Raw genomic sequence first — 12,056 nt, 5'->3', positions numbered from 1 at the left:
CTGCCCCGCCCCTCACCGTGACCCCGCCGCCCCTCACCGTCTCCCCACGGTCCCCGCACTGCCCCTCACCGTCCCCCCGCAGTACCTGCACTGCCCCTCACGTCCCTTCACGTCCCCTGCACCGCCCCTCACTGTCCCCCTCACGGTCCCTGCACCACTCCCTCACCGTCCCCTGTGGTCCCTGCGCCGCCCCTCACATACCCCTGTGGTCCCTGCGCCACCCCTCACTGTCCCTGCGCCACCCCTCGCTGTCCCCACGCCACCTCTCACTGTCCCCACATCTATTCACCTCCTCTTTAACACTTGGCTTGTTTCTCCCTTTTCTCTTGATTAGGCAGCAGCTTAAGTATTTAATTCACTTATTTCGAAGAACTAGGTATAAAACATAACGTTTTGCCAATTGCTTATTTCCTAAAGCATTAGTTTCTGTGTTTTCTGCCTTGCTCAGGTCTGGATAGGTGAGAAGAAGACCACAGTAACAACAAAACTTACAATGGCCTGACAAATACAGTGAGATGGGAGGGCTCAGCTCCCACTTCCCACCCTGCAGAGACCACAGAGGCCAGGGAGGGTCAGGCGGCACAGCATGAGGATTCCAGTGGAACCGGCAGGCTGTCTGCAGGGAGGCTGCTAGCCCCGCAGGAGCGACGCACTGCACAGAAATCCTGGGACTGCAACACTGCAGTGGTTTCCCTAAAGCTGCACGACACTTCCCTCCCTGACAGAGAAAAGGGCAAGGGGCGGCCTGCTTCCCGCTCCTCCTCAGCTCCTTCCTTGCTGGCGATGGGATCCCCTGCACACCTGTCACTCACCCGCAGCACCCAGAGCCTCCACGCTCTCACCAGTGCAGGGTGTGAGGGCTCCTGCTCTGCCCCAGCCCCACAGCGTCCTTCCGCCCTGGGTGGCGGGTGACAGGGCTCCAGGGAACAGGTCTGGCACGGGCTGTGAAGGTCAGTGTCTCCTGGCGGCCCCTCCACAGCATCTCCCTTTGATGATGCTGGTGAGCCTGGGCCTCTTCTCACCTCCGGACTTGTGCTCTCTAACGGGGGTGCTCGGCCAGCTCACCTGACGCCTGCCCTGCACCCCTTCTCTCTGCCAGCTCAGGGCTGCCCTCCGGGTTGTCCCCAGACCCGTCTAGCTGGTGCACTCTCTTTAGTGTCTGCAACCGGCTGCCATACCCACCCCCTTATTCTTTAATGGAAATGGTTATAGTTTTGTTTCTAGACTGTATTTGGTTCTCTTTTCACACTGGCTCTGTCCTCATAGGACCCTGCCCTTTCTCACTTTCACCTCTTTACCTTGCTATTTTTATCCTGTATCTCATCAACCCAAATGATGTTACTTTCTGCTCTAGTGCTCCTTTCGTGTGCTGATGTGTGTGTTTTGTGACTGTAACCAATACTGCTGGTCCTGGGTGTGTGGGAAGCTGCTGGCCCCACACGGGAACCGAGACCCTGTGCTCCAGGGAAGCGGTGCTTCCCACAGCCGCGAACCCCAGGCCGGAGCCACTGCCGTGCAGCCTCACTGGGACACAAACATTCAGAAGGACACTGGTCACCCCGCCCGGGACACTTCAGCCCAGCCCATTTACAAGGCTAATGTCGCAGCTTAAGGGCTTCCCAGTCCAACACAAAGAATAACTTTGAACCCTACAACTACATGAGGACAGACCATGGTTACAACTTCTCAGGAGAGAGGATTTAAAAGAAATTCTAAAAGAAAACAGACTACCCCAGGGTGTACAGTGGAAGGCTCATCAATCACCTTTTGCTGAGGAGGGGCCTTGGAGGGTCTGGTACAGGTGGGCTCTGGCCCAGTGCAAAGAAAGGCCTCGTCTCCCATGTGAAATCAAAGCAGGCAGGCGCCCAGGGGCTAGTGGAGACCTCTAACCTCTCACCTCCCCTCTGGGCCTCTGTGGGCCTAGGTTTCTCCTTCTGATTGATCAGAAGGATGCTGGTCAACTCATCAGCATTTCAGGTATTCCGTAGTGGGAAGGTTTTTCAGAATAACAGACCACCAAAATGCCAGAAGCAGAAGCCCACCCCTGTTGTATTATTAGGTTTTTATTTTATTTATTTATTTTGAGACAGAGTCTTGCTCTGTCACCCAGGCTGGAGTGCAGTGGCTTGATCTTGATTCACTACAGCCTCGACTTCCTAGGGTCAAGCAATCATCCTGCCTCAGCCTCCCAAGGAGCTGGAATACAGGAATGTGCTACCATACCTGGCAAATTTTTTAAAATATTTTTTGTAACGATGGGGTCTCACCATGTTGCCCAGCCTGGTCGCGAACTCCTGGGCTGAAGTGATCCTCCCATTTTGGCCTCCCAAAGTATTGGGTTACAGGCGTAAGCTACCATGCCCAGCTAGTTTTGATTTGTTTGTTTGTTTTGAGACAGAGTCTCACTCTGTCACCCAGGCTGGAGTACAGTGGTGCAGTCTTGGCTCACTGCAGCCTCCGCCTCCCAGGTTCAAGCAATCCTCCTGTCTCAGGCAGAGTATCAGGGATTACAGGCACGTGCCGCCACGCCCAGCTAATTCTTTTGTATTTTTAGCAGAGACGGGGTTTCACCATGTTGGCCAGACTGGTCTTGAACTCCTGACCTCAAGTGATCTGCCCACTTTGGCTTCCCAAAATGCTGGGATTACAAGCGTGAGCCACCGCGCCCAGCCACTGGGGCATGCTTTTACATCATCTCTTGACCTCCTGTCTCTGTCCATTCTTTCTAGGGTGCCTCTGACTGGAATGCTGGCCTCAGGGTTCAGCCTGCTAGTCCATTCTTCTCTTTCTCTCCTACTTTCCATATTTTTGCCTTTTTCCTCTATTTTCTGGAAATTTCCACAACTTTCTCTTCCAATTTTTCTATACTTTTCCCATTTCTATTATGGCATCTTTAATTCACAGAAGGTCAATTTTATTCTCTAAATGTGGCTTCTCCATGGTGACACCTCTTGTCCTGAGAATGCATGATGCCCACTTATTTCCCTGAGGATATTATTCAGAGATTTTCTTTCTCTACTATTTTCTTCTTCCTGAACCATCTACATCTCCAATTAGTGTCTGTTTCTTTTGCTGCCACCTTTTCCACTGGAGGGGTTCCTCGGCCAGGAGGAATTACTGGCTGCCTGCCCTGCTGGATGGTGTGGCCAGGCCAGCCGTGCCTCCACCACTGGGAGCCTTCCCTGTAGCTCCTCGCCTCCTGGCTGCAGTGCCCTGAGGGCACTCCTGTCCTTGGCACACTGCCTGTCCCGGCTGGACCTGCACCCTCCTGCAGTGGACGCAGGCCTGCCATCCCCCCCCACCACTAGGCCTCGCCCAGTTGATATGGCATCCTCTGGCCCCAGGCTGCTCCAGCCAGCAGGACCCCCATCCCCTTCAGATGCAAAGAGGTAACGTTCCACATATGGTGGGCAGCACACGTCCCACACGAGGAGGCCCCACGGAATCTTTGCTGGCTGAACCCATGTGTTTGACACATGGAGGAAAATGCCAGCATGGTAGGGCTCGGAGGAGCCGCAGGTCCCCTATGAAGGGGAAGGTAAGCAAGAGGTGTCAGAACTGCAAGTCCGTTTCTGCTGAGAGCCTCAGTGGCTGCAGGGATCAGGCCATGTACTTCCCAGAGGAGTGGCGGGAAGGGGCAATGCGCATGCAGCACAGAGACAGAGGGCTCGGCAGGCGCCCCGGCTGCCCTGCTCTCAGTCTCCGCCCTGTAGCCCGGACAGCATGTCCTGCACCCCAGGCACCTTAGCTGAGTCCACACCCAGACCCACTTCCACTCTGCCCCTTCACACCTGGTTCAGTGTGCAACTGCCCCCATCCTGGCACCAATACCATTTTCAGCCAAAACTGGGTCACGCGGGGTTACTATCCCTTCTACCTAAGGGGCCCTGCCCTCACCCACAGGTGAGGGAGAGCCTGTGAAGGAGTGCCCCTTTGAGAGAAGATGAAGGAATCTATCAAAGAGCAGGGCCAGGAGAGACGGAGTGCAGGGGCTGAGGAGAGGGTGGCAGGAGCCCTGTGATCTGAACCCAAAGTCACCATGAACAGAGCAGGCGGGTCCAAATGCTCCAAACCAACCCTTCAGTCAACGAAGCCCAGCCCAGCCCTGTAACCACGCGCCCCCACGCTTCGAAAACATACCCTGCCCAGGCCCCACCAGCCCCCTCCCCCATCACTGGGCCCTCCCACACCTGCTGCCTGGAGAGGAGGCCTGGAACCTAACAGACCCCTGCCCCAGAGGGCTGGGTCTTTACAAGGGCTGGTCCCCTGGGCACGAGGGTCCCGTTCTCCTCCCTGCCAGCTACCAGGGCTGGCAGTCTGCCTGACATAGGACACTGGGAACACGAGGCCATGGGTTGTGAGGGCACTAAAGGCACCTCAGGATCTCCAATCTCCACACCCCCTACTAACAGGAATGCCTCCAATCCCACCAACCACTCCCCAGCTGTCAGTGGGAGCGGAAAACAAGGTCCAGGTCCATGACATGCCCGCAGTCCCTGCCAGGCACACAGAGGGCTGTGGACACTGCTGGCAGGAATGGGGCTCCTGGCAGAGGGTGGGGTGAATGAATGTGGCCCCATCCCCTGGGTCCTGGGATGCCCAGAGAGTGGACACTTTTCTAGCCTGGAGTGGGGAGGAAAACAAAAAATCATGGCTTTGAAGAAGTCTCTTGCTGCCCCCGGGCATGTCCAGGCCTCAGTGGACCCGCAGTGTAAGGTGGAGGGGCTCACCGGGAGCAGAGAGAAACAAGAGACAGAGGCTGTGTCAGCCCCACATGGACCGCCCAGCCAGCCAGCAGCCTCAGCCAGGGGGCCCCTCCCTCCAACAGCCCCCCTCCCTGCAGCCTAAAGGGCCCACCTGTCCCCCTAAAACATGCATGCCCGGGCACAACCCCCCAACAAAGAGGCACTTGAGACAGAAGGTGACGAGGCTGCCTCTTACCGGAGCAGAACGCCACACGCACCGTGTCCTGCTTGGCCATGCCCAGCACAGGCAGCAGGGAGCTCAGGACGGATGGCAGGAAGGGGACTACGCCGAACGCTGTGAGAGAGGACACTGTCAAAGACCTCCACCAAGCCTTCCAGTGCCCCGTGCTCCTCCTGGGGCAGGCTGTGCGCCACGTACCGTTGGCCACCGAGAGGCTGGCGAGGGTGTGCAGCACGGCGCAGTGAGGCAGGGTCCCAGGGTGCAGCCTGCGCAGCAGCTCCTCCATCACCTTGCTGATGAATTGCCTCCCCACGGCCACCAGGACGCCACTCGCCGCCTGCTGCCAGTCCCAGACCAGGTCCTGAACCCAAAACACCAGCAAGGAGAACCTCTCCCTGAAATCTCCCAAAAGGCAAGACCAAGACATTCTGCCCTCAGTGGCTGCCAGCCTCGGACAAACGCACGCTGTTTTCAGTGTCCCTAAAAAGTGCAGGTCAGGGAAGGTGGCAGGCACAGCCTCCCCTGCTGAGGGGCTGCCAGGAGACCCCACACACAGGAGCAGAAGAGCCCTGGTGAGAGGGGACTGTGCTCCGGGCCCAGAGAGAGTTAGGCCCACCAAAGCCCTGCTCCAACCCCAGTGCCGGGCACGTCCTTTGGCCCCGGCTGCAAGCACACCGTGGTCCTGCGTGTGCTTAGTTCTGGCAACTTGCTCTCTGCTTCAGTTGCTGCCTCTGAAAATCACAGGGGACCATCCCCCGCCCCTGCAGGGTGGTGCATGGGACCAAAGGGCCTCTGCCAGCCCAAGGCAGCCAAACACCACCCTACACTCTCAAGGCTGCTGGGTAGCAAGGTCAAGAAGCAGCTTCCCTTCCCAAGCTAGGCCTGAGTCTGCGAGGCCAGAGGGCCTGCTGAATACCTTCGTCTTGGTCATCTCGCTGGAGGCCAGGAGGATGATGGTGCTGGCTGTGTCCTTGTCCAGCTCACTGGCACGACTGTTCAGGACCCTCTCCATGGCCCTCAGGACCGCTGCTCGGTATGGGTGTGCCAGCTGCAGAGAGACATCGTCCAGGACGGTCCCAGGTGAGCCTCACGCCCAGACACTCTGAGTGCCTGTCACTGTCTCTAGGAGATGAAACTGCACAAATCTCTCTGTCTCAAGCACAGGAGGGGAGGGGTACACCTGATCACTCCTCATGTCCTAAAAGCAGACCTGCAAGCCTCACGCTCACAGCCCATCTCCAGAAGGGTGGAGTGTTATCCTGCTCCAGACAACCAACATGCAGACGGCAAGGTGGGGGACTTCTGTCCCCCAGCGGTAGCCAGTAGGGTCTCCCAGTCACATGACGCTCCCAGGACCCTTCGGCCTCCTTGCCCTGCCCTCCCCTGTCAGAGAGGAGCACCCTCCTGTCCCCAGCTCAGTCTCTGCCTCAGTCTCTGCCACTAGGCTAGTGCTTATATCCAAAGGCCCCTCCTCAAGGCTGCTAAGGAAAACCACCACCCACCACACCACCTTCTGCCACAGCCCCAAGCCTCCTCTGCCTCCCAAGTTAACCCTCCGCAGAGTCCAACACCTGCCTTCATCCTACCCCTAAACAGCTCTCCTGTTGACCACCAACCCCACTGTAAATCCAAAGAGCACACACCGTCCTTCCCTCGACTGGGGACGCACCAAGGACTGGGACTGAAAGCTGGGACCTGCAGGGGCACACAGCAGAGTAGGCTACTGCCCAACCCAGGAAAGGACCCTGGGGCACCCGGCCACCCTGTGTTGACAGCCCCTCCCCAATGATGCACCCACCACGGCCCCTCCCTCCACCACCCTGAGAGCAGCCTGCACCAGGCAACATGGCATCAGGAGGGGCCGGCACAGGGCGGTCCAGCATCCCACAGGCTCTGTCATTCATTCTCACATGGCTATAAATACCCGAGGCCGGGCGTGGGGGCTCATGCCTGTAATCTTAACACTTAGGGAGGCCGAGAGGGGCAGATCACCTGAGGTCAGGGGTTCGAGACCAGCCTGGCCAACATGGTGAAACCCCATCTCTACTAAAAAAAAATACAGGCCGGGTGCGGTGGCTTACACCTGTAATCCCAGCACTTTGGGAGGCCGAGGTGGGTGGATCACCTGAGGTCAGGGGTTCAAGACCAGCCTGACCAATGTGGTGAAACCCCCGTCTCTACTAAAAATACAAAAATTAGCCATGTGTGGTGGCGTGCGCCTGTAGTCCCAGCTACTTGGGAGACTGAGGCAAAAGAATCGCTTGAACCTGGGAGGCAGAGGTTGCAGTGAGCTGAGATGGCACCACTGCACTACAGCCTGGGCCACAGAGCGAAGACTCTGTCTCAAAAAAAAAAAAAAAAAAAAAAAAAAAATTATCCCGTCATGGTGGCGGGCACCTGTAATCCCAGCTACTTGGGAGGCTGAGACAGGAGAAAAGCTTGAACCCGGGAGGCAGAGGTTGCAGTGACCCGATCATGCCACTCCAGCCTGGGCGACAGAGCAAGACTGTCTCAAAGAGAAAAAAAAAAGAAGAAATACCTGAGACTGGGTAACTTACAAAGAAAAAAGATTTAATTGGCTCAAAGTTCTGCAGGCTGTACAGGAAGCATGGCTGGGGAGGCCTCAGGAAAACACAATCATGGCAGAAAATGAAGGGGAAGCAGGTACATCTTACATGGCCTGAGCAGACACTTCCAAACAACCAGATCCTGAGAACTCTATCATGGGGACAGCACTGAAGGGAGAAGTCACCCCCAGGATCCAGTCACCTCCCACCAGGCCCCACCTCCAGCACCGGGGATTACATCTCAACATGAGATTTGGGTGGGGACACAGATTCAAGCCATATGAGACACTGATGGTCATGGGGTCTGTGTTTCCCTCATGCACTCTGACAGCTATGGCAGCCATGGCAGGTGGGGGTGGGCCCACATGGGAGAAGTGCTACCCGCTCAGTGAAGACGGCCACGAAGGACATTTGAAGGAGAACATGACAAGGTTGTTTGGAGGAGAAACAACAGTAGAGAGGCTTGGGAGCTTCATGAAAGTCTTGGTTTTGTTCAGAAACTATTTGAAGTTGACACCCAACCACCTGACATGCACTTGGCCCTGGCATGAAGCGGTACCGGTGACAGGGCAGCGTCAGGCAGCTCCCAGGCCCACATACACTTGCCGCAGGTGGCTGTGGCACACGTGTTCAGAATCACGCAACTGTCTCAAGCGTTGAGTCCCAGCATCGGTAACAGACAGGCGTGCTCACTGCCACTCTGCGGAACGAGTTATAAACTACCATGGTCTACCCCAGGCCCACAAGTGGGAGTGATTTTTGTTCCTGAAAATAGCCAGTGCAGGTCACAAACCTCAGCATGGAACACGAAGTCCACGTGGAACCTGCCAGTTCTCTGGGGAGGAGTTTCAGCTGGGGTTGATTTTCACTGTTAGATTTCCCATCCTCGAGTGTTGGTGCCGCAGTGAGGCAAGAGTGAGGCTGGTGGGGGATCAGTCTCACTGTGCCAGCCACCTCTGCCCACAGGCTACACACGACTCCCTTTCCTTTAAGGCTTCTGCAGGCAGACTGTATTTAAATTCTATATTAGAGAATCATTTCTTTTTTTTTTTTTTGAGACGGAGTCTCACTCTGTTGCCCAGGCTAGAGTGTAGTGGCACAATCTCAGCTCACTGTGACCTCCACCTTCCAGTTCAAGCGATTGTCCTGCCTCAGCCTCCAGAGTAGCTGGGACTATAGGCGCCTACCACCATGCCTGGCTACTTTTTGTATTTTTAGTAGAGACGGGGTTTCACTATGTTGGCCAGGCTGGTGTCGAACTCCTGACCTTGTGATCCACTTGCCTCAGCCTCCCAAAGTACTGAGATTACAGGTGTGAGCCACCGCACCTGGCTGAGATTACAGGCGTGAGCCACTGCACCTGGTCACATTTTTTTTCTGAGTCAGGGTCTCACTCCATCACCCAGGCTAAAGTGCAGTTGTGCGATCATAACTCACTGCACCTTGAACTTGCGGGCTCAAAAGATCCTCCTGCCACAACCTGTCAAGCAGCTGGGACTACAGGCACACACCACCACACTCAGCTAATTTTTTTTTTTTTTTTTTTTTTAGATGGAGTCTCGCTCTGTCACCCAGGCTGGAGTGCTGTGGCACAATCTCAGCTTACTGCAACCTCTGCATCCTAGGTTCAAGTGATTATCATGCCTCAGCCTCCTGAGTACCTGGGACCTACAGGTATGCGCCACCACTCCTGGCTAATTTTTTTTTTGTATTTTCAGTAGAAATGAGGTTTCGCCATGTTAGCCAGGCAGGCTGGTCTTGAACTCCTGGCCTCAAGTGATCCACCCACCTCCGCCTCCCAAAGTTTTGGGATTACAGGCATGAGCCACTGCACCCAGCCCCAGCTAATTATTTTTATTTATTTATTTATGTATTCATTCATTCATTCATTCATTCGAGACAGAGTCTCGCCCTGTCACCCAGGCTGGAGTGCAGTGGTATGATCTTGGCTGACTGCAACCTCCACCTCCCGGGTTCAAGCAATTATTCTGCCTCAGTCTCCTGAGTAGCTGGAACTATAGGCACGTGCCACCACACCTGGATAATTTTTGTATTTTTAGTAGAGACAGGGTTTCACCATGTTGGCCAGGATGGTCTCAATCTCCTGACCTCATGATCTGCCCGCCTCGGCCTCCCAAAGTGCTGGGATTACAGGTGTGAGCCACCACACCCGGCCTGGTCTCAAACCCCTGGCCTCAAGTGATCCTCTTGTCTCAGGCTCCCAAAGTATTGGGATTACAGGCGTGTGCCCTGGCACCCAGCCTATGGTTTCTGACTTTCATAATCTGGACACTCTTCCCAGGCAGGAGACAATGTAGTCCTTGAAAAGCCCATCCCCATCTGGGACGTCACAGAGCCGAGGCTCTAAGTGGGTGGATCAGCTGCCGGGGCAGCACGGCTGGTATAGTGCAGGAAGTAGGGGGAAATGATTGAAAATCAGTGTAAACTGGTCTGGTTCTATCTAGTCAGAGCACGGCTGAGCTGGGAGCAGCAGCTTGGGTGCAGCAGGGCATTTATACACATCCGACTAGACCCACTGCTGGGAGGGGCAGCTCGGGTGCAGCAGGGCATTAATACTCACCCAACCAGACCCACAGCTGCCATCTCCTCTGGTTCTTGGTCATGAAAACACAGCTCAAGTTGCATTATGCTTCCATCTTTAGCTACTAATTCTCTTCACGTATATGAGAAAGTTTGAGGGAAATCTTTGCAGATTCCACAGATCTCCATCTGTCACTCTGTGTCCTGGTGACTGAGTGCTCAGTGCAGGGTGACAGGCTAGCTCAGCAAGTCTGCAATGGGTTATGCAACTGGAAAACATAGGAACCCATGAAAAAGGCATAGGATCTACATTTTACGAAAAATGGATAGGGGCCAGCCACAGTGGCTCACGCCTGTAACCCCAGCACTTTGGGAGGCCAAAGTGGGAGGATCGCTTGAGCCCAGGAGTTCAAGACCAGCCTGGGTAACATAGTAAGGCCCTGTTTCTACAAAAATAAAAACAATTAGCCAGGTATGGTGGTGCACCTGTGGTCCCAGCTACTTCGGAGGCTGAAGCAGGAGGATCACTTGTGTACTGGAGGTCAAGGCTGCAGTGAGCCAAAATTGCACCACTGCACTCCAGCCTAGGAAACAGAGGGAGTCCATCCCTGAATTTAAAAAAAAAAAAAAAAAAAAAGTTATGTATTACTTCTGTTCCAGGGTTGGTTTGAATTGTTTGATTTTATGGTATAAGTACAATATTTTTGGCTGTGCGTGGTGGTTCATGCCTGTAATCCCCATGATGGTGACAGGAGGCAGCCAAATGCCTAGACAGAGAGGGATGGGTCCCCCGAGAAACCCCACCTCAAGCCGAAGATAGTTTAAAGTCAAGCTACAAGTTAAATCCTCAGTCTGGATCGAGAGCCTGTCTTCCTGTCTGGCACGCTTTCCTCTGACTGATCCCCACCCTTCACCTATTTTACATATACCTACCCTTTTCTAATTGGCTTTCTACACCGTCACGCCCACCTTTGAGCAGTGTCTTCACTTTAACCTCTTTTGCAGACTCACAAACCAATCAGCACACACTCCTCATCCTGTGCCTATAAAGACCCCAGACTCAGACTCAGTTGGTAGAGGGGAGCTGGCCTAACTTGGGCGAAGAGACAGCCTGACTTTGGGGAAGATGACCTGTCCTTCCCATCCCCTCTCCAGCTCCCCTCTCCACCAAGAGCCATTTTCATCGCTCAATAAAATTCTTCTCTGCCCTCCTCACCCTTCTATGTCCACTGTATCCTCATTCTTCTTGAGTGTGGTACAAGAGCTCAGGAACCACCAAACACGGTTACAAGCTATAATGTAGGCAAGCTGAGGCACGCCAGCATGGCTAGGCAAGGCCCAGGCGGGGCACTGCTAGGGCTTGCAAAGGGACCAAGTAGAAGAATCCTATGGCTGGGTGCAGTGGCTCAGGCCTGTCATCCCAGCACTTTGGGAGGCCGAGGCGGGTGGATCATCAGGTCAGGAGTTTGAGACCAGCCTGACAAACATGGTGAAACCCCATCTCTACTAAAAATACAAAAAAATGAGACATATGTGGTGGCGTGTGCCTGTAATCCCAGCTACTCAGAAGGCTGAGGCAGGAGAATTGCTTGAACCCGGGAGGCAGAGGTTGCAGTGAGCCAGTTTGTCCCACCATACTCCAGCCCATCCTGGGTGACAGAGCGAGACTCCGTCTCAAAATAAATAAATAAATAAAATAAAAAATATATATATAAAAAGAAGAATCCTACATCACCAGCACTTTGGGAAGCCAAGGCAGTGGATTGCTTGAGGTCAGAGTTCATGACCAACCCAGCCAACATGACGAAACCCAATCTCTACTAAAAATAAAAAAAAAAAAAAATTAGCCAGGAGTGGTGGCACATGCCTATAGTCCCAGCTGCTCGTGAGGCTGAGGCACGAGAATTGCTTGACCCAGGAGATAGAGGTTGCAGTGAGCTGAGATCGCACCACTGCACTCAAGCCTGGGCAACACAGCAAGACGCTGCCTCAGAAAAAAAAAAAAAAAAAAGAACCATACTT

General features: G+C 54.4%; 1 protein-coding gene across 1 annotated transcript in view; it reads right to left on the bottom strand.

Annotated features, from left to right (window-relative positions):
• Positions 1–12,056, bottom strand: part of MROH1 (maestro heat like repeat family member 1) — a 130,452-nt gene that overhangs the window by 85,037 nt on the left and 33,359 nt on the right. The window contains 3 exon segments of the mRNA XM_017883492.1: positions 4,942–5,040; positions 5,125–5,287; positions 5,843–5,974. Coding sequence (XP_017738981.1) covers positions 4,942–5,040; positions 5,125–5,287; positions 5,843–5,974 — 394 coding nt within the window.

This window comes from Rhinopithecus bieti, unplaced genomic scaffold (genome assembly GCF_001698545.2).
Source record: "Rhinopithecus bieti isolate Rb0 unplaced genomic scaffold, ASM169854v2 scaffold_13617, whole genome shotgun sequence".
Classification (NCBI taxonomy): Eukaryota; Metazoa; Chordata; class Mammalia; order Primates; family Cercopithecidae; genus Rhinopithecus; species Rhinopithecus bieti.
The sequence above is the reverse complement of the archived record's forward strand: the minus strand, read 5'-3'. Positions and strand labels throughout refer to the sequence as shown.